Below are 27,777 nucleotides of genomic sequence, written 5' to 3'. Positions count from 1 at the left end.
TTCCTTGCCTTGTTTGAAAGTAAAGTCCTTGAAGACAGGAATTAATTCATTTTTGTCTTTGTATCCCCAACATTTGGCAAAATAGGGCTCAATAAATGCTTGCTAATTGGTTGACTTGGAGATATCCCTGGCCAGTTCAACTCATTCATCAAGATTTATGGATCAGAGCACTGATGAAATTGTGGATATTTAAAACACTTTGCAGCATTTGTCATCAAATCAATACATTCTTGATTAAATAATTTAGTCACTCTCTAATCATAGGTAGTGAGCTATGCTTATAATAGTATCAACTCCTAGACTTAAAACAGCTAGCAAAACTCCCTTTTTTTCTAAACTAAGACATTAAACACATTTCTTTATAAAAGGTCTTTATTTGAAGGCAAAACAGTAAAATCCACAAGAAATTTGTAACATCACACGTTGACATTTTATTCTGAATCAGACACAGTTGTATAGTTTCACAGCTACAGGAAATCTAGAACAGAATCAAATATTTCATCACCTTGGGTCAAAGAGTTTGGGAGAGATTTCTGCATCTTTTAAAACAAAAGTTCCAAAATTGTTAACTGTACAACAAATGGCACTACACCAAAGTGCCCACAGCACTCAGCTCTATATGTTGTTGTCACATACTTATTAGGGTATTTAGATAATGTCCAGAAAAAGAAAACTGCTCTTGAGGTTTCCAGTAATGCCTCACAATGATAATTTATACTTTTATTCCTCTTCCAACTCCCCTTGCTATTTTGGTTTCAATATAAAAATGATGAATACACAGAGCTGTAAAATTTTTAACTTTGCTTAGATGCCCAAGACAGAGTGTAAGTGGGCTGTGAGCACACAGGTGCTGGTGTTCAGGTCCTCCTATAAATAAAAAACATTAAGTACATATAGCTTTTTCAAAGGTCAGCATCTCTAAAACAGGAAGATGGTTTAGCCCTATGCCCTCATATCAGTTTGCTCCCTCCTCCATTTCAAATGGCTAACATTTGAGAAAAATATAAACTTAATCCTAAGTGTCAGTGTATTCTAGAGGAATTAGGCTTTGAATGATCTCTATTAGGGAAAGTTTTAGATAAATATACACTTGACTAAAACTAAATTAAATGGTATTAAAAAAAAATGCAGGTCATCTTCAAAACAAAAAGTTCTTACTTTAAATATTGTGTAGTAAAGTCTGGCCTTAGTTTTTATTACTACACAACCAATAATTTTAAGTTAGGGTAAAGCACATCCTGGCTTTTGATCTATTTCCTTGTTGGCTAAATGGCAATCACTTAATGTCTTTTCCTCAAGATACTAGTCTTGACTTATGTAAGATGCTCAAATTTGATTTAAAGAAGGTGCAAGACATCCACTTCTTCAGATTTCAAGGATTCCTATTCAGGGAGTGGAGGATCCTGGATTTCACACTTCACTGGAAAGGACAAAAGTTCATGTGTAAATGGTGAAGATGGTTGTAAGAGCTTCCATATCCTTTTTCTTTTGAAATTTTTTTGATATTAAGCATTCAAATCACAGATGAGCATAAGGATGCAGTTTTCCATTATATTCAGGTGTAGGTCAGTATTACATGCCATGATCTTCCCATTTTATTTCCTGTCACTCTCTCAGAGAAGTAAACCTTGATAAAACCAAGTTGTTACTATGATCCTGACTTCCATACAAAGTATCAATTTAGGATTAAAATTTCTAACAAAGGACAGAAAGGCTACGCAGCAGGTAGACAACAAAGAAGTGATTTTACTTATAGCAAAACTTTTCCAAAAAAGATTAACAAAATCCAAAAAAGACAGTTTTCAACAACAACAACAAAAAAAAGTTTTAACTTTTGAATCTTCCATGTTAAATTTTAGCCATGTAGCCTAGGCAACATGAGAGCCCTGCTCTCTTAGTGGAGAAACTCAACCAATTTACTTACATTCATCCCTGGCTTTCATACGTGCAATGAACGAATAACTTTTGTTTCTGCGGTAGTTTTCATATGGATCATCCAAAGCAACTCCCACTCCCTTGTACTGATCCCATTTATCTCTGATATCCCCCCCTTTTATCGGGTCTTGAATGCCTTGCTCCTTCACTCCCAGGCCACCTGATCCACTCCATCCTTGGGGAAAAAAGATGAAATGGACATTTATCAATCTAGAAATGAATTTTAATGAAATAATGCATTTTAAAGTAACCTCTAACAAGAATACTGAGAAGTCTTTGGAAGGTACACATCAATTGTCTAGGAGAAAGCTAAAAATCAGTATTAAATCCAGGAATGATTATACTAAAAGTCTATATATATATATATATATATATATATATATATATATTTTTTTTTTTTTTTTAAAAGCACCCAACACTTTCAGAAGTGCCTAAGAAACACTGCCAACTTTAGAAACAAAAGAATGTTATATAATGATAGTTCATGTTAAAATAAACTATAAAGTATTAAGATACTTGTGGCATAATGGAAAAAAATATTAGATAGTGGTTCTAATGACTGGGCTATATATGACTTCCCATGCTATCTACTCCTCCTTTTATCCTGTTTCCTTATGTGCAAAATGGTGATTAACAACACTTGAACTCCCTGCCCTCACGGGTTTGTTGTAAGAAAAAGGCCTTGAAAACCTCAAAGCACTACTTAAAATCATGATTGTACAAATCCCCATAAGAGCTTGCTAATAGAAGTGGTCATAAGAACCATCACCATTTAGCAGATAAAAAATTAAGTTCAGAAATATGGGCTTTTTCTTATGATATTAAGTAATAGGTTCATCAGAAAAATCTTACCCATTTTCACCAACATTTGGTGTCCTTTATTTTCTTCTCCAAGTCTTGAATCAGGTATAGGTGGTGCTGAATTAGAGCCCAAACCAGCCGAGGAACTAAAATTAAGACAGGTTTGTTGTTTTATAAAGTGCCTTCAGTGGATCAGAAAACTGAGCACAATACAACAGTAAAAACTAGGAAAGTCAAGTATGCAAAGGCCTATAATTTGGATAAATGTAATGGGTTAATTATAATCATAATTATAAAATTATAATTAGAATATTTAGATATAATTATAACAGGCTTATGCATAGAACTATGCCAAGCTCAATATGAGACTTCTAATTAGGACTTATTATTAATATTCATATTCACAGAAAAGCACCAGAAGATTATGATGAACTATTTATAAACAGTCTGCTAGTGGTCATTTAAAAATGAAGAGGAATCTTACGGGGGAGTAGGACTCCGAGATCGGGATCGACGCCTTCTTCCTGGGGAGTAAGATTTTGACCTGGACCTGGACCTTGACCGTGACCTGCTGCGTGAAGAACGGGACCGGCTTCTGCTCCTGTATCACAAAAGTGTCTAAATTCAGTTACACTTTCCTCCAGAAAAAATGAGCATGAACATCTAGCCTTGAGAATCACGAAGGGGCTCTACTTCATGAAGAAAGGCCCAATTGTGACCTACCTAGAGCGGGAACGTGAATATGAACGAGAACAGGAGCGAGACCGTGACCTTGAGTATGAACCAGATGATTTGGAAGATCTTGAATTGGATCGTGAAGAAGAACGGCCTCTACTTTTAGACCTGCTACGAGATCTAGAAGGTCCACTGCAAAGAGAATTTATAGTGAGCAAAATATTTTGATAGCTCTACTATATCTCTGGAGCCACACCCACAAAATACAAATGTTTAATTAAACCTGCCCTAAATTAATCTTTTTTTTTTTTTGGCTTAAAAACTAGCCACATCTCACCTCTGAAGGAAAAAAGGCAGGAGACTTTTTCATCTAGTCTTATTGAAGAACTTGAATAAACAAATCTGACTAGAGGCCCCCTAGTGATATTAAAATAAACACCCTGTTTTTAAACCTAAATTGCTTTTTTTCTTCCTGATATATTATTAAAAGTCTTTAGCAAATAATTTCCTCAAAATATGGATGCTGTGGCTTTAGCATCTAGAAGCAACACTACTACTCTCTGATTTTAAGGAATTTGCAGATTCCTAATGCAAACTCTTGAATTTCTTTCTGAATATTAACAAGTAGCCACAATTCAGCATGATCTCTTATTGTTGAAGGCAGATTAAGACAAACAAGGCATTCATTCTATTGTATTAGCAAGAGGAAATTGGTAATGACTTTGGTCGTATTTTAATGGGCCCAAGGAGTACCATTTGTTTGAACATACAATTCAAGGCACCAGAAATAATAATAATAATAATAAAAAAAAAAAAAAAAAAAAAAAAAAAAAAAAATTTGTTTTAAGTTCTCACCTGTTTCTCTTTTCCTGCCCTTTTCTCCTCCTGGCTCTCATTTTTGCTCTGAAGAACTCATACAGCCCATTCTGTTCCCAGCCTTCACTGTAAGACATGTATGTTTTCCTGAACAACCAATTCTGAGCATCTCTTCTTCAGATGCCATAATTTTTTTTTTTTAAAAACAACTTAAAGAGAGTATGCAAAATCTGGATCAGAGGTCTCCAATATCCTAGGCCATACCACATTATCATTCCTAGCAACCCCAAAGAAAATCTTGAACATAGAAAAAACTTCTTCCATATTGTAGTTTGTTGGAGAACTAGATCCTCTTGGCTTCAAATAATTTAGCAAATGGCTGAAGTGTCAAATAACTTCTAATTTTTACCATTCAAAAGACTACTCATTTTTTTCATTTTAATCCAGCAAATTAAATCCAGTTCAACCAATTATGAAGTAGTTGTATGGACTCTTTGGATACAATCAGATAAAACCAGACTTAAGCAGAATGTGTTAAGTGCTCAGGATGGGTCAGAAAAGCAAGAGAAAGTCAGTAGAGAGGGATTAACTTTTCTCTGAATCAGTCAGAAAAAAATTCCTATTGGATACAGGACATGAGCTAGGCTTCAATGAAAAATTGGGTTTTGAAGCATATTTTGTTCAGTAAATGCAAATAAAAAGTAGGACAAAGCAGAAAAGTCAGGAATAATAAATAAAACATTGAGTGAATATTTTTTTCATTCTAATGAAAAGACTAGGGAGAACCACTGGAATTTCAGCTTAGTTTGACAGAATTGGGAGAGAGTGTAAAGGGTTAAATGCTTTTCTACCTAGAGCTCAGGCCTGGCTGAATTAAATCTCTCTTCTGTAAAAATATCTTAGCTCTATTCTGATTTCTTGACTACTCTGTGTGGTAGGAAGACTTGCTATTAATCACTATCACTATTATTTCCATCACTTATTTCTAGATAACCCAACCAAGCTATAGAAATAAGCTGATTTCCCCAAGGTCAGATGGATGATTGGTGGTAATGCCAAGACTAGAATCTCCATACTCTCCTCTGTCTGGGCCACAGTGACTACACCATACCAACCCTTACCTGTTTCTAGGTCTATCATGGGATGGAGGACTATAAAATGCCTCCACTGCTGCCAAGAGCCTCTCGCTGGGAGGCATGGGGGGTGGAAGACGTATGTCTTTTGGATCCAAAGGCTTATACTCATGATCTTCTAGCTGCAGGAGATAAAAACACACATTTGATACACCACACAATTCACTTACTAAGTCAATTCAAATAAACATTTATTAAGCATTCCCTTGTGCAGGGCACTCTGCTACACTCTTAAGAATGCAGAGGTGGAACAAGACAGTCCTACCCTCGTGGGGCTTACAGCTTAACAAGAGACTACAACATGCACACAACACGTGAATTAGAACATGATAAGTGCGTACGTATGAGAGGACAAAAGCCATAATACAAGAGACAAGGACAAAGATTAATTTCAAATTGCAAAAGGGAAGGGAAAGAGGAAATCAAGATCATGGGTGTCAGCTTGAAGCAACCTCGAAAGCCATGTAGGCCGAGCTAAACAGAACATGAAGGACCAATCAAACTGTGTCTTTGCCTGGAATCCTTGACTGAAGAGGAACTTGCTACCTTTCCTGGCAGCCCACTCCATCTTACTATGACTCTAGCTGTTAGAAAGTTTTCCCTTTAAATAAAACCTAATTTTACTTCTTTCCTACTTTATCTTTTGGGGCCAAGCAGAACATATTTAATCTAGATAAAAGTCCTTCATATAAATAGCTGACAGTTATCATGGTCCCCTCCCCTGCCCTCCAGATCAAGGAGGACATGTGATCCTCATATGGCATGAATCTGAGGGCTTTCATCATCCTAGCTGTACTTCCAGGAACACTGTGCAGCTTTCAATGTGGTTCCCAGACTTGAAAACAAGTCTCAAGAAGGGGTTGAATCAAAGCAGAATTCACCTCTTGTTGCTATACCAGGTTGGACTGGGAGTTCAGGAAAATCATGTAATTATTCATACCATCAGAGACATAGCAATATTAGGAAAGGGATTTTTAAAAATCTATAAGATAATAAATTTCATACAGAATTTCTTTTTAATTTTAACTTTTGTCAGTAATTTTTGGATCATGTCATCCAATGTATTAGCTACTTCCTCTCAATTTTGCAAATTTAATAAGCATGCCATGTGTGTTTTTATCCAAGTCACTGAAAAAAAAAGTTAAAACAGCATGAGGTCTAGCACAGATTTCTGGGGTACCTTTGGAAATTTTTCAAACTGATATCACACCCTTAATGATCCACTTTGTAACTAGTCCCATGTTCTTCCATCTTTTCACAGAATGACACTTTGTCAAATGCTTTACTAAAATCTAGGTTAAGAATTTTCTGCAATATTCCCTTGGTTTATCAGTAGGGTATCCCAATCAACTAGATCCTATTCTGGATGGCTCTGTAGAATCACTTTTGTGGTTATCCACTAATAACTGCTTTTATAACAAGTTGTAGAATTTTGCCAAGAATCTTAAGTCAAAACTCACAGCCTTTCTGTTCCCTTAAAAGGGGGTGGGGGTGGGGAAAGGGGCCATCTATCCTTCAGTCTTGCAGTATATCCCCAATTCTTCCCACTATATCCACGATCTGGAACACTGGCTCATAGGATGTAGTTCATTAAGGCCAGGTGATCTGAACTCATTCTGGGAAACTACAGGTTCTATTACTATCTCTTTTCTTAGCTTAGATATTAACTCCTTTTTAGCTACATTTATTTTGTCATTTTCCATCCACAAATTATCTCCTTAGCAGAGGAAAAAAAAAGCAGAAAATAAACTCTGTTTTGTTTTCATTATTCTAAGCAAAAGTTTTGTCCTGCTGATCCAAAGAAAAAATTTAAAAGCCTTATTTGTTACCCATGGCTTTACTTGGGTAAAGAAACCTTTAAGGTTTAACATTCCTAACACTAACCTTGAAACTATTAATCACTTCTCAGATCACCCTGTTATTCACCTTACTTTCCTCTTTTGCACATTAAAAAAAAAAATCTCACTAAGTTGATTGGTGAGTTCCCTATGCATGGGTGCTAATGTCTTTAGATGACTTTCCCCTTCCATACTAGAACTGTTTCTCTTTGTGCCTTCAGACTTTGTTCTGGGTTTCCCATATCTACTAGGTCAAGTTCTTGTGGACAATTTTAGTCCATAGGATTCCTAACTATCCTTTTTCTGAATTCTTTGAAATATGCTCTCCTCCAAATCCATGGTATAATCCATATTGTTGTCCAAGCCCCAGTATGTTTGTTGTTACAATCAAATAAAAACCCCATGGCATTTCTCTTTGTTGGTTCCTCTACCTTTTGAGAGAAGGATTCTTTGACATGGTGGTAGTCAAGATGGCTACTGAAGATAGGAGAGGATTTCTATGGGTGAAACTGGGGACAGGGGCTAATAATGCACAGGGTATATAAAGAAAGAAAATGCTCAAATATAGTTTGTGAAGGGGAATAACAGGAGATAAAGCTGAAATGAGTTAAAATTTAAGGGCCTTGAACGCCAGACTATGCAACAGCATTTTGTCTCAAAGGTAATGGGAAACAACTACTGAGTTTTAGAGTAGGGGAGAGATGTAGCCAGACCAGCCTGTATGGTAGAGAGATTATGCTAGTAGCCTATGAAGGCTGGACCAAAGAGAGACTAGACTGGAAAACCATTTAAAGAGAGGAACATACAGGAGTTCAGATGATCAGAAGACAAGTTAATTTGGTAACATTGAAAATAGAAAGAAAGAGGCTGAGGAACAAGCTATTACAGAGAGAGAATCAACAGGACTTGGCAACTAATTTATACATAGGGTAAAGGAGAAGGAAGAGTCAGATTTTTCCAACAAGCATTTTTTATTGAGTACCTACTGTGTGCTCTGCTAGCTGTGTGGCTTCTTTTTGATACCAGAAACACTGTTAGTAAACACCATCTTTGAATACAAAAGGATAGCAATGTTCCATATACACAGCTTTTTCGTCCACTGCAAGTTTTATCACCTTTCTCATCCAACTAAGTATCTTTCACCTTACAGCTCAGTAGTACTTAGAATCTCTTACATTGATGCCTTCCCAGGAATGGCCTGAGCAGTAAAGGTATAGAACAACACTGATGTGGGAATGTCTAACAACTTGTTAGGTAGGAGGGCCATGCAGTGTACCAAAGACAGTCTGGCCTGTGGGGAGAGCAGCAACCAATAGTCCTCACTCCCTTGACTACAATCTGTGTAGAGGTTTACAATACAATATAATGGGGAAGAGTTGAAACTTAAGGAATTCCCTCATACTTTTGTAATTAAGATGGCTTTCAGAGCCTTTACCTGGATGGTCTTTCTGACAATATTAGGGCTGAAAATAAAACATAGGAGTAATGAAAAACAATGAACTAAATAGAAATGAAGGCAGCTCTTTTATCTCTGCTGGCCTTCTTTCATCTCTAGTTATTAAGCTTTTATGCATCTAGAATCACAGAGCTGGAGTCAGGAGGGAGCATGTTACCAAAGCTCATGTTTTAGAGATGAAGAATCTGAGGGCCTTTTCAGGGCACCTACTCCACAAAGCCTAACCTCATCCTTTGGTTGGACACAGTCCTTCCTTTCTCCGACTTGGCAGAGATGACAGTCCCTCTTCTACCCCCTGATGCACTTCTCTAGAAAGTAATGAAGCATAGAGGAAAGGACAGTGACATTGGGAATGAAAAAGGACCTGGGCTGGACTCTGATCTCAGCTGCATTAATTTTAACCATGTCATTTCACTTGTCTGGACCTTAGTGTCCTCATGTGTAAAATGTGGACAATTATTCTTGGAATACCCACCTCACAGAGTGAGTATAAGCACCATGCTTTGCAGTATCCTTAAAGTGCTATATAAATGTTATCTTAGTCTGTTTTTTGTTATAATGAATTTTTGTTTATGTGTTGTAGTCCCATTACAACAAAACTCCAGAGAGCAAAGATGGCATCAGATTCAATTCACAGGATGAAAGAATCTCAATCTGAAAGAAATGGAGGTCAAATGGTCCAGCCTCTACCTGAAAAGGAATCTTTTCTTGAAGACCTGAAAGTATAGGGAACCCATTGTTCCCAAAAGGAGCCACATGACTTTTGGACTGTTCAGATTGTTTAGTTTGTCCTATGACAATTAAATTTGGCTTTTGTAACTTCCACCCATTGCTCTTAGTTTTGGCCTTTAGGGTGTTCTACTTGACCCCCCTTCAAACACTGCAGACAGTTCTTAACCACACAGTTGCCTCTCTGCCAGATTAACCATTCCCATTGATTTCTAGTGCATACTCTCCAGTTTTTCAATAACCCTCCTAAATAGGGCATCCAAAATTAAATTAAATTCAACAAACATTTATTAAGTGCATATATTATGCAGAGAACTGTACTACGTGTTGGTAGAGATACCAAGTTTAAAGAAGACAGTTTCTGCCCTAGTGGAGCTTACAATCTAGCAGAAGTAGAAGAGTACATAATATATCACATGCATTAGAATGCAAAACAAAATGCTATAAAAATAAGACTGTGGTGTTAATGGAATATGGGGGGGAAGGTAGCATGAGAAGGAATTGAACACTTGAAAGGGAGAAGGGTATTGCAGTTGTAGGAACAAGATAAGCAAAAGACTAGAGGTCAGAGATTCAAAGATTTAGAGTTGGAAGATCCTTTAGCACACATTTAGTTCAGCACTTTCTTTATGGAGGAGGAAACTGAAGTCCAGAGAAGTTAATTGACTTGGCCAGAGCTACACAGGTAGTAAAAAACAGAACCAAGTTTTGATCACAGGTTCTCTCAACTCCAAACAGCACATTTTCAAATCATACCAAGTTACCACCACTGTGGTCGACACAGTTATACTTAGCTTTCTATCTCCCTCAGCTGGGCACTAAGCACAGGGCCCTAGCCTCTTAAATGTATGCATTTAGCAAATGTTTGTGGCAGTGAATTTTCCAAAAAAGTAAAAGCACTTTAGAGACAATAGTGGATTATGTGACTGAGGAAGGGATGAACAGTCAAGCATCACTGAAGGGAAATGCATTCACAGACCAATCCAGCTTTGGCAGCAGCTTCTGGCTGAGAAGTCTCTCATCACACTTTAAAAAGTACCTGAGTAAAGTCCACCCGGTAAACTAGAATAGGAAAAGTAAAGGATGAATTCAAAATAGCCATTAATGAAGTTGACATTCACAGGAGCAAAATTAGGAAGCAGCTGCTAAAAAAGAAAGTGGCACATGGACATACGTAAAAGAGAGAAATCTCAGGGCAGACAGAGATCATCAAGACTGCCCAGAAACGGACCAGAGCAATGAGAATTTCATTGCATTTCTGAGTTCTGCCACTTTACCTTCACAAGAGGAGCCATCAGTCCAGCAGGTAGGTCAAAGTATGGGACGTTGGGAACCAAGCTGGGGTCATCATGATTCATGTGAGGAGGCCCCTGCCTTCGCATGTGAGGAGGCTGGCCATTGAAGCCATGAGGGGGAGGCCCAAAGTCTGGGTGCTGGGGTCCACCCCATGGAGGATGTTCATTGATCCCAGGATGAGGCAATCGGTGGCCAGGATGGTGATGAGGAGGTCCCATCTCTACACACAAAGGATAGAACATAAGAACTTACAGGCTATTAGAGACCGATAATAAATAGTACATTATTCAAACAAAAAGCTCTCCAAAAAGCAACAAGTTTGCTAAAAAGATACCATCCTCATTTCCAGATGGACTCCAGACATCTTCATATACTTCAGCTCTAATCTCAATCCCTGTATACAGCTCCAGCCACTTCCTATATCTCAGGCTGGCTGGAAGAGGTGGATATGTCACATTGGATGAATGAAAGAAAAGGCAAACTGTCTCCTCTAGAGAGAGTACTCATCAGCTGATTGTGTTAGGGAGGGTCATTAAGATGCTTAGCATGCAAAAGGGTCATTAGATGAACACTGTTATAAGGAACATTTAATTCCCTAGAAACACTACTATACATGAATGCTTAACTGGTTGAATTTATAAAGGATTTCTGTCCTATTTTTGTCAAAGTCTAGTTATGATGAAATCACAGGTTAGAACCAACAGAGGTGGGACTGATTAGAATGACTTGATGATAATAGGCCAGAGCTGGATCTGTGTGTGCAGGACGGCACCTGCTGCTATAAAACTTAAAAATCTCAGGGAGTTGCCTGGAGTCTTGAGAGTATAAGTGACTTCACCAGAGTCACACAGCCAGGATTTGAACCTAGATCTGGCTCTGATACAAGTTAGCTGGGTGATGCAATGGATTGAGTGCCTGATGTGAAGTCATAAGATTCACTTTCAAATCCTGACTTAGATACAGGCTAACGCTCTTCTGATTTCCCATTCTTTATAAAATGAGGATAATAATAGCAATTACTTCCCAGGGTTGGGGTAAAAACTAAATGGAACAACATCCATAAAGTCTTATCAAGGTATAGTTATGCTACCCTGCCACCATAACAGGAGCTCCATTTAGAGAATAACCCTTTAAGAGCTGTAGGATGTTTGATGTGTATTCTCTATTTGCTCTGGGCACATAAGATTAGTCACCTCCCTGGAACTCATTTCAAGGAAGAACACTAGAGAACTTCCTAGAGCTCTCTTGGTTTGAATACTTGGAAAGCACTTAAACTACAATCTAATTGGGTCACTTCACTTTGAAGAAAAGATAAATGGCCAAAGGTCACCCAGGAGATAAGTGGAAGAGTTAGGACCTGCATTTGGTGCCCTGGTGGGAAATCCCATGTACTTCAAACATCTCTTCCTGGCTCTTACTCATGGTACTTCAAGTGTAGTAAGGAGACCTAGCACAAGCTTAGCTAATGATAAGAAAATGAAATTAGCAGAAGCCCTTCTAGAGGATTTGTGAGAATAACATGAATGAAGTTTGCAGAGAGGCAGTTATAATAGGAATCTGAACACAGGTAAAAGGAAGAGGAGGGATACCCAATCAAATTTTGTGAAGTACTGGACAATTTATGTATGAAAGGTCTTGCTTAAATACTTTAAGGGCTCTGATTTCACTGAGATGGGTACTCCCTCTGCTGAAAAAAATCACACCCTATGCAGATGACCCTATATTAGTATGGCTAAAAAAAAAAAAAAAAAAAAAGTTCCATTTAGGTAGTCTTGGTTCTGCTGATAAGCTTCACCCCAGAGTTACCATACTGTCAACTGGATCTGTACCTGAAGGAATGGAACCTCCCCAACACTGTGCTCTGTGGGCATAAGAATTAACAGTCGATGAGCCTGGATTCTTTAATTTCCCTGTTTTGAAAATAATACATCTGGGGGCAGCTACATGGCACAGTGGATCAGCCCTAAAGTCAGGAGATCCCAAGTTCAAATCTAGTCTCAAACCTCCTAGCTATGTGACCCTGTACAAGTCACTTAACCCCAACTGCCTCAGACGGGGGAAAAAAAAAAATTTTTTTTAAATTAAAAAAAAAAAAAAATAATATGTATATATATATATATATATATATATATATATATATATATATATATATATATATATATATATATATATATATATATATATATATATATATATATATATATATATATATATATATATATATATATCTCTGCTTTCTCCACCATCTCCAACTGAAAGAATAAATAGTAAGAGCATTATCAATGGGTCACTCACCAGCAGGAAAATCTCCTTGAGGGTAATCAAAACGATGAGGGTATGGGGGTCTCTCAAATGGATGACGAGGGGGGAAATCTTCCTGCATGAATCGTGGCGGGAAGCGGTTGAAGTTGTGGGGGTGAGGAGGCTGGTTGAACTGTGGATGTTGCTGATGAGGAGGGAATGGTCCCCGGAAGTGGGGTGGTCGCTGCATCCGAAAGGGTGGTTCCCTTTGACCACCACCCCAAGGGGGCTGCTCATGCTGGTTATTCCAAGGAGCATCAAATTGATTATTCCAGTTAGGGTCTGGTTGGTTGTTCCATGGAGGGTCTCGCTGATTGTTCCACCCTGGATCTCTCTGTTCATTCCACATTCCTTCATGGTTGTTGTTCCACGGAGGACAGTGAGGAGGTCCCTGGTGGTGAGGGTAAGGAGGCTGGTCAGGAGGCTATAAAAATAAAGAATGTAATAATATAATCTACTTTTAAGCCAATTAAGAGAGAACAAAGGCACACATGTTTTTACACAGAAGTTTTGAAATTCACAATTCTTAGTCCATTTATATTTTTAACAGGCCTACTAAGTTGGGCTCACCACAGCCCAAGTTTGATGGCTCAACATGGTGTGAAGGTGTTTAATTCTACTTAGCTGGAATAGTTGCAAATATAAACGCAGTGATAATATTTCTGTCTGCCACTGGTGACCCAACTCACCTGACAAATAAGTAATATCTAACTAAACTAAAGAAAAGTTTGTGAATTTAATCAATGGAATCACAAAAGTCACACATTTTTGGAGGATTAAAACTTAAGTAACAGAATGGTACTAGGGCAGCCAGGTGGCGCCATAGTGCAGAGTGCTGGGCTTGGAGTGGAGAAGCCGTTAGTTAAGTCCAGACTGGGCAAAAGTCATTTAACCCTATATGCCCTAGTTTCCTCATCTATAAAATGAGCCAGAAAAGGAAATGGCAAACCACTTTGTTATCTTTGCCAAGAAAACCCCCAATAGCGTCACAAAAAATCAGGTATGACTAAACAGCACTAGAATGGTAAATCAGAAGTCACAGAATATACTTTATTTTTCTTGGGGGGTAAGGAGGGATGCCCCAACATGGGCTAATATGGAAATATGCTTTGAATGATTTTATGTGTAAAATGGATATTACATTGCTTGCCTTCTTGATGGATGGAAGAGGGGCTACAGGGAGAAAAAGAAGACTCAAGGAGCCAGTGTCCCATATATCCACTATGCCATCCAGCTGCCCCAAGGAAAAGAATTTAGAACTCAAAATTTTAAAAATTAATGTTTTAATTTTTTTTTAAAGGGGGTAGAATTTCAGATCTTAGAGAGTTCTTAGAACACAGAATGTCAGAGCTGAGGGAGCCCTTAGAACCCAGCATGTCAGAGCTGGAAAAGCTCAGAACCCAGGATGTCAGAGCTGGGAGAGCCTTTAGAACCCAGCATGTCAGAGCTGGGAAACCTCAAAATCTAGGATGCCAGAGCTGGGGCTGGGGGGAGGAGAGAGAGGGAGGGTTCCTTAGAACACAGGATGTCAGAAGTGGTACATAACCTTAACTAGACCCTGTTGTTCCCTTTGTATTTAGAATTCTTAACAGTAACAGTTCCAAACCTTTTCCTCTCCTAAAATTTCTAAAAATATCTCTAAGCCCCAAATTTACCAGAGAGTCTGCTGCTTGACAGAAGAGACTGGGGACACCTTACAAAACTATTATTGCCTTCTACTCTTTGGTCACAAAGAGGATTGGAATGGAACCTGAGAGATCAGAATCTGAATCCAATTACTCAGACTCCAAATTCTATTCTGCCACAAGGTTCTCCTTATTCTTGTTCTAAACCCGCTAACTTGCAACCTTCATCTTTTTCCCTCATCTGTGTTAGGATCTTAGTGCAAGTAGATACCCACTTTTCCTCTCTTATCTCCTGGATCATTCACAAAATGCTTAAGCAACTTAAATTGTAAACATCTTCTGTTAACTCTGGTATTTAATCTCTCTTTAGTCCCACCTTTCCTCTCTATCTGATGTGGTCATTTCATTACTATTAATGTCCTATTAACTTGTACTCACTTCCCAGGAGACTCTGTGCCTTACCAATATTCCTGCATTCTATTTTGTACTACAGTTATCTGTGTATGCATTCCACCCTCCTATTAAGCTATAAGCGCTATGTGAATAAGGACTACATCATAAGAGAACATGTTCTCTTCCAGCACTTAACCAAAATATCTTTTACATAGTACATTTTCATGTATTTCAGCTTAATTCTGACAATATTAGAGCTCGAAAGATTCTTAGAGATTATTTTACAGATGAGAAAACTGAGGCTGAGAGAAGGGCATTGCCAACGGGCAGCTTTTCAGAAATGTCTCCTCTTTGGAGAACACCCAAGTTAGGGTTGCTGTGAAAATAGATCAGATCCAGCATATCCATCTATTTATATATCCCCCTGAGGCAATTGGTGACTTGCCCAGGGTCACACAGCTAGAAAGTGTTAAGTGTCTGAGGCCAAATTTGAACTCGGGTCCTCCTGACTTCAGGGCTGGAGCTCTATCCATTGAGCTACCTAGCTGTTCCTGATCCAACATATTTTATAATTTCCTGTGATATTCATGAACTTCCCCAAATGTTCTAATACCCAGGAAATGTTTTTAATGAAACAACAACATGACACTTATAACTCTCTTTCCCTGATACAGTACCTGTTGTTGTCCCCAGGGAGCAACAGGATGAGGTTGGTCAAACCAAGGTGGTTTATTGGGAGGAATGGGCTCATGGGGCCCAGGTCCTCTTGGACCAGGGGCTGCAGCAGGGTCTTGTACACCTCCCCCTGAAGCATCATATTCAGAAGAACCTGGCATTGGGATGGGAGGTTTGTTGTCATCTATAAGAGAAATAGAAAATAAGTTATATAAGGCTGCCATGTTTCTGGAAACAGTGATTACATGTAAAAGCATCATGCCTGAAAACCTAATGCAGGATGCTTCTAATACAATTCTGTCCTTATTCATTATTACTATAGAAATTATGCTGAATTAAACCTCAAAATATGGTATTTAAAACACTGGAGAAATACAATGTCTGGAATACCTAAGTATTCCACTTCTTAAACAATAACAAAGTCACATGATTCTGTTCTCATCCCTTTTTCTCCATTTGTATAGCCTGAAACATTTTTCATTTCATATCTGAAGGGATATCATATGAAGAAAGGAGAACTGGTCTATCTGGCATCAGCAGGCAGAAATAAAGAACAAGAAAGGACAATACAGAGGAATACAGACTTCAGCGTTTTATAAAGAAAAAGACCAATGCCCCCTCCTGCTGCAGATAGAACTGATACAATAAAACCATTCAGAGTGGGCCTGGGAATAGCCTGTACAGCACTGCTCCAGTCCACAGTACAGAGTTCCTTTTTTTTCCCCCTGAGGCTGGGGTTAAGTGACTTGCCCAGGGTCACACAGCTAGGTAGCGTTAAGTGTCTGAGACCAGATTTGAACTCGGGTCCTCCTGAATTCAGGGCTGGTGCTCTATCCATTGCGCCACCTAGCTGCCCCTACAGAGTTCCTATTTAATACCAACCTAAATCACAATGATGGTATTTTTAAAAAAATTTTTCTGACAGTACATATGCATGGGCAATTTTTTTTACAGCATTATCTCTTGTACTCACTTCTTTTCTGAATTTTCCCCTCCCTCCCTGTATCTCCTCTCCTAGATGACAGGCAATCCTATACATACGAGAATGTTAATGATCATTTGTAGAACACTTTAAAATCTGCCAATCACTTAGTATACAGTCTCCCATTGGAGTCCCAAAACAAGTCTTCTGAGATATTATGATCACATTTTACAAACAAGGAAACCTGGAGTTTACACCATTTAGGACTAGATGAGAAATCTGAGATGATGTAGTCAAAGCCTGATAGATTTGAAACTGGAAGTCTCTACTCAAGTAGTAGGAAAGGCCAAATGCTAGATCTAGAACCGGGAAGATTTGGATTTGATTCCTATCTTACACATTAGGAAGTCAGTCACTTAAAAATACAATACAGCCTCAAAATACAATACAGTTTTCTAAGTCAAATGAGGGGCCGAAGTCACTTCTAACTCCATTACTCATCAACTGCCTACAGGGAATTTCAACCTCAACAGGTCCAAAACAAAACTCATTCTCTTTTTCCCCAACACTTAGACTCTACTGAATTTCCCAATCACTGTCCAGAGTGCTGATAATTATCCTCCGGGTCAAACACACCCAACTCTTCACCATTATTCCACATATGCAATCTATTGTCATTACTGATCATTTCCACCTTTACAACATCTTTTCCTCCTCTTTACTCACCCTGCCACCAACCCAGGATAGCTTGGACTTGAAAAAGGCTTTCAGTGCAACTGCCTGCCTTAAGCCTTGTCCCAAATATAGTCTTGTACTTTACTTGGTCACCAAAATGCTCTTCCTCAAGCTGAAGATCTGACTATATCACTTGCTAATGGAACATCCAGGATCAAAAATAAAACTCTGATGTTTGAAGCCCTTAGTCACTTGCCCCCTATGCTTTTCCAGGCTTCTAAAAATTTTTAGCAGAGGGCTATATTTTAAGTCTGGAAGACCATAGTTCAAATCTTACTGCAAACACTAGCTAGGTAGCTTTGGGCAAGTAACCAAATCACTCAGTGCTTCAGTTTCATCCTCTGTAAATTGAAGAATTTACAGGGCTATGGCCCTAAGATCACATCAAGATCCTCTGATCTCATTCTATACAACAGAATAATGACACACAAAGAAGTCAAGTCATCTGTTGTACATTCAACAAGCACAAATATATTCACATCAAATTCAGTCTCCTCGAGACATACATGAACTGATGCAAAGTGAAATGAGTAGAATCAGGAGATCATTATACACTCCAACAATAATACTACATGATGATCAAATCTGATGGCTGTGGCTCTCTTTAACAATGAGAGGATCCAAATCAGTTCCAATTGATCTGTAATGAACAGAACCAGCTATACCCAGAGAAAGAACATTGGGAAATGAGTATGGACCACAACATAACATTTCTACTCTTTCTGTTATTGTTTTTTTTGTATTTTTGTTTTTTTTCTTCTCAGGTTATTTTTATCTTCTTTCTAAATCCGATCTTTCTTGGGCAACAAGATAACTGTATAAATATGTATATATTGTACTTAACATATACTTTTAACATATTTAACATGTTATGGGACTACCTGCCACCTAGGGGAGGGGATGGAGGGAAAGAGGGGAAAAGTTGGAACAGAAATTTTTGCAAGGGTAAATGTTGAAAAATTACTCATGCATATGTTTTGAATATAAAAAGCTATAATTAAAAAAAAATTAGTCTCCTCAAACTCTAAAGTACAAGCTTCTGACTAATAATTTTTAAATGTCTAAAAAACAATTTTTGATAGATTATGTCTACACTTCTATCTCTCCTGAGCTATAGCACAAAGACAAATTTGCAGTGGATCTGTTAGAGGAAAAGAGAAACAGGCATGGCAACAAAAGGCCAAAATTTGATGATGTTTCTGCCACTTATGGACCCTGTGACTTGGGGACAAATGCCTTTCCACTCTATACCTGTTTTTTCAGTTCCAAATTAGGGATAATAATGTTCTTACTATCACTCCCTCTTTTATAGTTTTTCCTCCACCTCAAGACAACCATATGCAACATTTCAGAAATCAGATGCCTTTCTCTGGAAATAAGGTGATGTACAGGTTGTCTTGGAATAAGACCTGACCCATGACTCAGCTCAAATGGCTTCGAACGCACCTGGCTGTGTAGTTGGAGGGGCAGAGGGTGCAGGTGTGGGCGCTGGAGGTGGGGCAGGCGGGGGAGGTGTGGATTTCACTTCGCTTTCCATGGGTGGGATCTGGATCTGCTGTGGGGGTGGCTGCTGCTGCTGTTGCTGCTGTTGCTGTTGTTGCTGCTGCTGTTGCTGTTGCTGCTGCTGCTGCTGAGCTAAGCTGTTAACAAACTCCTCATGCTGAGTCTTCAGGGTCTGTATCTGTTGTTGGAAGGCCATCTGAACTGGCTGTACCACAGCTGCATATTCAATGATCAGTGTTGCCTAAACCAATGAAAACCACAAGTCAAACATGAGCCAAAAAACATTTTTACAACAGGTGTCCAAACAGCAGTCTCTGGGATCATTCTTTACTTTTTAAGTATCTCATGAGCACCATTTCCTTTTTTATATCATTGTAAACTTCCCAATGACTCCTTTTTCCTAAAGGAAGACTTACATTTACTCTTATTCAGTGTCACTTAGATTCTCTATTCGATGTCAATTGGATTCTAAGTCTGCTAAAATATACCCTCTCCCCAAAATAAGTAAAGCTGATGGAAACAACACACCAGTTGTTGTAAAATGACAAGTCTATACTACCTCCCAAGGTTCCCCACAGAGCATCCTAAGTCTTTCAGGGCAGCCTACTTACTCTATATTCATTAATAAGTCACAATTTATCTTGAAAAGATTCCACATATGTATTCTGTGGCCTAAGCTTCTTTCTAGTTTTAAAAACTCTCAAGTAGTTTGTTATATAGATGGACTTCAAGGTAAGCAAGAGATACTTGTACTTGTGTACAAATGAGTTTTTTAAAAAAATAAATGACATGCTCACAACACTTGAATCCTGCTACTGATAGAAATCAATGCCAGTTCAGAGGGGGGGGGGGGGGTATGTGTGTGCGCGTGTGTGATGTTTTCTGATTTCATTCACAAATGAATAACAATTGTGGAGATAGCAGCATTTACTTGGGTCATGTTATTTTAAAAAAGCAAGTGGAAGGGTTATTTACACTAACCTGGTACTGTCCAAGCCCAAGGGCTGGGCTCTGCAATTGTTGGATAATTGACTCATCAAAGTAACCATTCTTCTCCCACAACTGGAGGAGCTAAGTAGAGGGAGAGCAGGAAGATAGAATCAGAGGTGAAAATCATCTTTTTGGGGGGTAATAGTTAATATTTTATTTTTCCCAGTTACATGTAAAACAATTTTTTACATTTACTTTCAAAACTTTTGCATTCCACATTCTCTCCCTTCCTCCCCACTTCCACCTTCACATGTGAAGTTATGCAAAATAGTTTTATAAAAGTCATGTTGTGAAAGAAAAGATCCCCCCCCACCAAAAAAAAAAAAAACCCTCAAGAAAAAACAAAGTTAAAAAAAAAAAAAAAAAGAGGACTATTCTTCAGTCTGCATTCAAACACAATTCTTTCTCTGGCTATGGATAGCATTTTTCATTGTATCCTTCATAGTAGTCATGGATCATTGTATTGCTGAGATTAGCAAAATCATTCACAGCTAATCTTCCCACAACATTGCTATTACTTGTACACAAAATTTCACTTTGCTTGAGTTCATGGAAGACTTTTCAGGTTTTTCTGAGAGCATCCTGCTCTCCAAGAAATTATCCTTTCTATCACTTAATAATATTTCTAGGCTTTCTCAATCAAGCCAAGAAAGAAGAGAAAGGCAGATAGTTACTCACCCGGGCAATTTTCTGCTGTTTATCTTCTTCCACAGCTAAGAAGCTGGTACAGTAAATGGGAACCACCACTTTCTGCAGAGCAGCCAATAAATCCCTTGCCTGCTTCCGCTGGCTAAAAACAAAACAAAACAAAACAAAACAAAAAAAAAAAAAAAAAAGAGAGAGAGAGAGAGAGAAGTTTCCTGTTTTAGGGCTTATGTCTTAAAGTAACTGTACTGGAGATGTGGTACCTTCAAGGAAAATGGAGGATAGGAACCACAGTTCCCAGAAAAGAGATGAGGCCCTCTACTGCCCTTGTCCTTAAAAGGCCCAATACACAAGCATGAAGCAAACTGCTCAGTCAGGATCCACCCCTACTCTATCCTCCTGACTAATTTTTTTGGTTTTTCTTTTTTGGTTTGATATAGAACAAGTCAGGTTATTCAGAAACAATTGGTACAAACATAAAAGGCAACAATAAAGCTTGGAGAGGGGAAAAAGAAATGAAGTAAACATCTATCAATGAAAAATTCCTGAGAAAACAGAAAGTCTATTTGGTAGCAACTAGATTAGACACTGATCAGTGTCTTATCCCACATATATGACATGTTTCAAAAAGGTATATGATCAAAGATAAGGAATCTGAGAGAAAGAAAGTTCCTTTCACAACCATGGCTGTGGTGAAAATGCTTTTTTAAAAAAAGACAAAGTAAATAATATAAAAAAATAAAAAATCATATTTTTCATTAAAAGCTGTCAGGCAAACAAAATCAAAACAGCCTTGAATAAGAAGAGAAAGAGGGAAAAAAAATCTTTGCATTAAGTATTTCTGGTAAGATTCTGGAATCCAAGATTTAGAAGGAATTTTTATAATTATATGAGGATAAGAGTCATATGCCAAGAGATAAGATAAGAAATTTGATTAAGTAAGATCAATAGGTGATCGTTCCAAATTATTAGAAATAAAATTTAAAACAATTCTGCAGTTCTACCTCACACCTGTCAAAGTGGCAAAAACAGTTTTTTTAAATGGAAATAACAAATGTTGAAAAATCAGAATACGTCCACTAATATGAAGTTAATGGAGCTATAAATGAGTCCAACTAGTCTGATTATAAATTTGGAGTTACCTGAATAAAATCAAACCCTCTAACTGAGCAATCTCACTCCAGGGCATATCCCCCAGGTGAGTAAGAAAAACTCTATACATAATGTTTACAACACGCTGTTAAGATAGCAAAAAGTAGAAACAAAATGGGTTTGCTGGCTGAACAAAGAGAAGTACTGAGGCACACACTTTATTTGCAATCATTTTTTCAGGGCTTCACTATGTAGCAGTATGTGTGTGCTCCTAATGACCCTAGGCCAACTTAGTATGTTTGACTATGACTAGATGACTCCATAGCTGAGTGATGGATCTTGTGCAATGTAAATATATTTCAATGCTCTCTTTCAGTTTAAATTCTGTAATTTGAAAGAACAGCTGTTACTTCAAGAAAATGTGCAAAAGGTCTACTTAAAGGGTGATCTTCAAGGAACTAGTACAGAGCCTTGCTGGGAGATAGGAAAAGGTATAAAGTGGAAAAGAAAGGTAAGTGCTTCAGGGATCATACAAGTTTTATTATACTATCAGAAAGATAAAAACATAACCAACTTAAAAATCATTATTACAAAATAATTTAAAATTCAACTTCAAAAGACAAAGATTTTAAGATGGGTTTGGTCATTCACTCCTCTACACAGGTATGTTAAGGTTGAAAGGACAGATTAGGAAAAAATCAGCTGCTAACTATTCCCAAGAAAATATACTTTTCACAGGCAAGACAATGCAAAGACTGGAATACTAATGATTGGAAAAAGGTAATCTTTTACTACTGAAATTCACTTTTTCATTCAAGAAATACAGAAGCTGTTTTAAGAATCCAGATTATCCTATAAAATCTGATCACTTTCAGCTTGTAAAACATCCACATTCCTGACTCTCCTTCCCCCAAATAAAAAATTGAGGAAATTTTTATTTCCAGTGGATCTGAAAATTTTATTCCCATTAAGAGAGAAAGATAAATTCTGATCAATATATTGACATGATGAGAAGAATTGTTCTTAAATTACAGAAATTCCCCAGAGGAAATGGAATCCTGCAATATGTTTTTGTGTAATGCTATATCACAAAAGTTAAAATATTTATCCAAGATACTGAGATAACTAAGATGCTGTGGAACGAGAACTTGCCTGACTTAAACCCCATTAAAATATTATGGAATAACAAGACTAGAAATAATAGACTATTTATTAGATACACTTAATATATCCATTATGATGTATTTTCATAATGAGGAATATACTAAAATCTTGTGAACTCAATTCAATTTCTGCAAAACAAGTGACTGTAGCAAAAGGATATATTTTATAACTGTTTGGACATGTATACATATATTGTATTTAATCTATACTTTAACATATGTAAAATGTATTGGTCAACCTGCCATCTGGGGGAAGGGGGTGGGGGAAAGGAGGAGAAAAATGGGAACAAAAGGCTTGGCAATTGTCAATGCTGTAAAATTACCCACGCATTTATCTTGTAAATGAAAAGCTATAATAATAAAAAATATAAAATAAAAATAAAAAGGATATATCTTATATTAAAAGCTTTAAAAAAGTTTATTGCTAATAAATTCAATTATTTTGTGATACACATATCACTATATATGTATACAATGAGACATTATTGAACTAAATTATAATTAACTATAATGAACTAAAATTATTGAACATAATTTTAAAATTATGAAGAATTCAGAAGGATAACTCTAAAGAAGTGATATATGGTAAAGAAAGAACAAGCAAAGGAATCTAAGCAATGATTTCAAAAATATACACTGAAAATCATGTATGGAGAAGAGAAACCTATCTTCTTTTCTGAAGAGATGTTGGAACTTTGAATGTAAAATGTGGTATCTGTTGTCAGATACAGTTCCTTTGTTGTTTTCCCTAACTTCACTGACCTCTTTAATTTTTGGCAACAAAGGATTCTTGATAAAAACTACTAAGGAGAAATAACTATGACATGAAAACAAAATTATAAAATTTTATTAAATAATATTAAAATGTTAACCATATAACTATGCAAGAAAAACTACACAGAAAGAAAGGATTCTCTTATCTTTTCCAGATACAAGTACAAACAGATAGGTAACACACTGTAAGACTGAATCAGGGTCCAGAAAAATGATAGGCTAGAATGATATTAAAGAGTGAGAAAGAGATTCCAGGGCACAGAAACTACTTAAAGTTGAAAGGAATTTGTAGATGGTGAGGTCTATACATGTAGTGGTTTTTTCTAATAGTGAGCTATAGTAGACTGAACAAGGAAAGAAAAAAATGGATGCTGGAGATGATTCAGGAATAGGAATTATCACTGTGAAAAGTCAAGAGAATAAAAAATCTTAGGACTCTATTAAAGGCAACATTTAAGGAATGGTTTGGAAAAGTGTACTTATTCACATGCATACAATTCATTATAATAGGGATCCGGAGGGTGGACAATCTTTGCTAAGACATATGCATCCCACTGATCTTATCTTTCTACATTAAAAATTTAATAACAACCTCTTTTGAGACACCAAATCCTTACTACATTGAGATATACAGATGGAAACAGATCCAAATAACAAATTAGTCTGAACATAGGCTAGGCCAGCAAAAGGAGATCTCTTCAAAAGGATAATATATCTATATATGAATCTGTATGTATATATACACATTTAAATATAAGAGTAAGGTAATTATAGAGTATGTTCAAGATTTATAAAAGTTAGATTTGGGGGTTTGAGAAGGGCAGAGAATAACGGAATGATACACAATGGTACACAACAGAAAATCAGAGAACTTTATAGGTAAAATGTACATCTGTGTAGAAGAGCTAAGTACCCCAGAAGATAATCTAGAAAATATATTTAAGGAAAGCACTTACCAGTGATGTAAAACATCATTGATCAGGTAAATCAAATGCAATCGCAACTCAAAATGTGCTCCATCAGCAGTGATCCTATTTCGAAGGTGGCCAGCCATCAGCTCACAGTGTGGCGGAGTCTTGGCATTACTAAACATCCAATTCTTTCCCGCCTAGAAATGCCAATTTAATAACTATCAACTGGATTAGACATTTAAACATTCTTAAAATTTCACTTAGAATCATTATGGCAACAGTGGATTAGCAGGTCACTTTTCTGCACCACATTTTACAAACACTTTCCTCAAAAGTGCTTAGGAGAATTAAGTCATGGCAGTAACCTTCTAAATGATGCACCTATTTGAAAAGCACAGGAGAGTTTCTGAGGCTTACAACAACCTGCTCAATGCCATAGGTAGGCTATGCTCAGGTGTCAGTGTAAGCCCAGGTATATCCCCTATCCAGGCTTATGCCAGTCAGTTGGAATTGACAAGGGATAAAATAGGTTGAGAAGGTGAAGTGCTTTTGCCAAGTTTTGTTTTGTTTTGTTTTGTTTGCCAAGTGTTATTTATCAACCTCATCCAAACCTTCATTATGACTTTTCATCTGATGCTCTTCCTTTTACATTGATCAATGTCTCAAAATTAAGGAAGACACCAGAACTGATCCACACCAAATCACATATTCAGGCAAAAATTCCCTTTTATAAAATTCCTAGTGAGGTCTCTTTGAACCTTTCCAACAGCATAGAATCTATCCTTAAGCAGCCTACTACTCCACTTTCATTTTTGCCAAAATAGAGCAAAGGAATAAACAGCCACTTTATCATCAGAATGACCAACCAATGAAATACCTGTGACTTAACAGAAGAACCTCCTTCAAGAATACAAATCCAATAAACGACTGAAGGAATGAACAACTCCTCCTTTCTAGCCAAAAGAAATGTAAGTGATCCAAAGCTTGGTCTCAAAGTGACAATACCCATCAGTCCAGGCACACTTTCTGAAGGAGTCTCTTACTTACAGAGATTGCATCTTTGGTACACGTATCAATTATTGGTTGTAGCAGGTTATCAAATTCATTCATGTCCAGCTGGGTTTCCTCCAGTAGTTTTTGCATCTGCTGCTCCACTGCATGAGCTATTGCAGATGTAACTTGCTCCTAAAGACCACCAGACCAAAAAACATTTTCATTCATTTGATACAAGGATTTCTTTAAAGCTGGACTAACTGTATTCTGGATTCCAGATTTTAAAAAATCCTACACCTAAGAGGAAGATCAGCCTTCAGGCTATACAATCAAATGCTTTTTTCCCCCTAAGCTTCTTGTTTTCATAGGAAGTGGAACAAAGTTGTTAACATCAATTATCAATCTTTACTAGCATCCACATGAATGGGATTATCCAGAGTTGAGAGAGAGCCACTTGACATAGTAAGCTAAAGTTGAGAGAAACCTCAGAAAAGAACAATCATTTAGTCAAGTAACCCCTTTTGTCCCATTTGATAAGAGAATAAATTGAGATTATTAAAAGGGTAAGTGCTTTGCCCAGGTTAAATAGCTGGAAAATGACCAAATTAAGACTAGTATTCAAGATTTCCTTGTCCGAGGCTCTTGGTACTACATTATACTTCATAGTTCCCATGCCCAGATTAATGTCCTCACAATGTGAAATTTGCACATATTTTTTTCCATTAAGAGAATCTCCAAAGCCTTTTCAAAAACCATTAGTATCAAAGGTGGCAAACAGAAAGAGTCATTTATATCTGGTGAACTGGTGAATTTCACTGGAAGATGAAGAGGGAGAGCTGTGGTGAGGAGCCAGCGATATTTTAGAAAAGAACAATAACTTTACCTGTCTCATGGCTAGAAGATGCTGTTCCTGCTGCTGTAGGTTCCACTGGCTCTGCTGAATGAGTTCTTCCATAGAAGGAGCTCCCTGAGAGGGATTGATGGTTGGAGCTGGTGGTAAAGAGGGCTGTGGCAAAGGCTGTGGCAAGGGCTGTATCTGGGCAGCAGGTTCAAGTTCTGGGGTCTGCTGTTTGCATATCACTGCCAGAGTATAAAAGATAAAACAAAAAAATTCCATTATCAAATATTCAGTCTTTCCATTCTTCTCTTCAGTTTTGCTCTGAAACTTACTCTGTTTCTATACCAAAAGGATTCCTTCAAAGATTATGGAAAAACAAAGCTATTTAAATTATCAAAGAGACATCAATAGAGTAAAAAACTTTCCTCCCCAAATTGTTCTCTACTTTAGATTTTTTTCTTCCTGCAAATGAATCTCAAGTCTTTTCCTGTCACCTTTAGTCTCTCTCTCTCCCCCTACTCTACCCCCCTTCAACAATGCCAATGGAATATCACAGATGGAAGAAACTAGGAATCAAGACTTATGTTCAGAGATTAAAGCTGGAAAGTGATCTTACAAGTGATCTCACCCAACTAATTCTTTTCATAGATAGAAAACTTGAGGCCCACAAAGAAGAAAGGCCTTTTTCAAGGTTCCAAAAGTGTTTGTAGAATTTCACAGTATTCAGAGCTGAATACCTACTCTAATTCTCTCATTTTGCCTACGAAGAAACTTAGATCTAGGAAGGAAAGGTACTACCCCAAATTGGACAACTAAATAGCTCAGCTATTTTGATTTAAGATTCATTCTTAGAATTGTAGAATCTCAGAGACAACCTAAAAAGACCCTGACAAGTGGTCAATGAACCAATACTTAAAAGATTTCTAGTAGCAGACAACTCACTATACCTCAACAAAGCAATCCATTTCAAATCCTTTTTTGAAGTACATCAAAAACACAGAAAACATGTAACCCTGTATATCAAAATTCCTCTGCATAGGCATCAGTTCTGACGTATACATATGATATATTTTTGAGAGAATGGAAACTTCCATTCATAAACCACACTCATCATTTCCAATTGGTCCTAGGTCCTGGAATAATTTACAAAGAATTTACTATCAGATCAGAGAAACAACTAAAGTATAAAGATTACAAGGTTAGGAAAAATCTGTAGTACTATCAATCCCTTCCCCTTTTTCTAATCAATAAAAAAGATAAAACCATACACTACTAGGCCCTAAATAAGCACTTCCAGAATTAACAAATCTCCTTCCTTCTTCCTGTCCACATGAGGACCCTTCTATGTGGGTGCTCTGTTTAAAAGAACATAAATTTTGATTACTTATACTTTCCAAGATATCTTGGGGCTTATAAGTTAGTTATTTTTTTTTCCTCTCTCCCCTACTTATTTATTTTATCCTTGTTATTTTCGTTTGATTTTTTAAAAATGGGACAATCAACCCTTTCACTCCTAGTTTCATTTATACTTCTTGAAA

General features: G+C 37.3%; 2 protein-coding genes across 6 annotated transcripts in view; one reads left to right on the top strand and one right to left on the bottom strand.

The window, feature by feature from the left end:
- Positions 1–9,344, top strand: part of C1H19orf44 (chromosome 1 C19orf44 homolog) — a 34,858-nt gene extending 25,514 nt beyond the window's left edge. For 3 of the 4 annotated variants that reach the window (XR_012488562.1, XM_074305944.1, XM_074305916.1), the window contains one exon: positions 3,144–3,868. Coding sequence is in view for 1 of the 4 variants with exons in the window: in XM_074305944.1 (XP_074162045.1) it covers positions 3,144–3,164 (21 nt within the window). In the remaining 3 variants the exon portion in view is untranslated. Of the gene's footprint in view, positions 1–3,143; positions 3,869–9,237 lie in introns of those variants that run through there. The other variant, XM_074305925.1, reaches the window with a different exon arrangement.
- CHERP (calcium homeostasis endoplasmic reticulum protein) overlaps positions 355–27,777 on the bottom strand; it is a 31,094-nt gene continuing 3,671 nt past the window's right edge. Inside the window, exons 3-17 of one of the 2 annotated variants that reach the window (XM_074305904.1) lie at positions 26,285–26,481; positions 25,456–25,593; positions 24,454–24,605; positions 20,502–20,613; positions 19,815–19,904; positions 18,777–19,074; positions 15,676–15,857; positions 12,975–13,404; positions 10,661–10,899; positions 5,349–5,482; positions 4,267–4,353; positions 3,460–3,603; positions 3,221–3,337; positions 2,788–2,882; positions 355–2,110 (exon numbers count right to left, since the gene is read on the bottom strand). In XM_074305904.1, the coding sequence (XP_074162005.1) occupies positions 1,917–2,110; positions 2,788–2,882; positions 3,221–3,337; positions 3,460–3,603; positions 4,267–4,353; positions 5,349–5,482; positions 10,661–10,899; positions 12,975–13,404; positions 15,676–15,857; positions 18,777–19,074; positions 19,815–19,904; positions 20,502–20,613; positions 24,454–24,605; positions 25,456–25,593; positions 26,285–26,481 (2,609 nt within the window). In that variant the 3' untranslated portion in view covers positions 355–1,916. The remainder of the gene's footprint in view (positions 2,111–2,787; positions 2,883–3,220; positions 3,338–3,459; positions 3,604–4,266; positions 4,354–5,348; positions 5,483–10,660; positions 10,900–12,974; positions 13,405–15,675; positions 15,858–18,776; positions 19,075–19,814; positions 19,905–20,501; positions 20,614–24,453; positions 24,606–25,455; positions 25,594–26,284; positions 26,482–27,777) is intronic. The other variant, XM_074305893.1, reaches the window with a different exon arrangement.

The sequence above is a fragment of the Sminthopsis crassicaudata genome, chromosome 1, assembly GCF_048593235.1.
Source record: "Sminthopsis crassicaudata isolate SCR6 chromosome 1, ASM4859323v1, whole genome shotgun sequence".
Taxonomy (NCBI): domain Eukaryota; kingdom Metazoa; phylum Chordata; class Mammalia; order Dasyuromorphia; family Dasyuridae; genus Sminthopsis; species Sminthopsis crassicaudata.
Note: the sequence above shows the minus strand (reverse complement) of the source record. Positions and strands in the feature narration are given on the sequence as shown.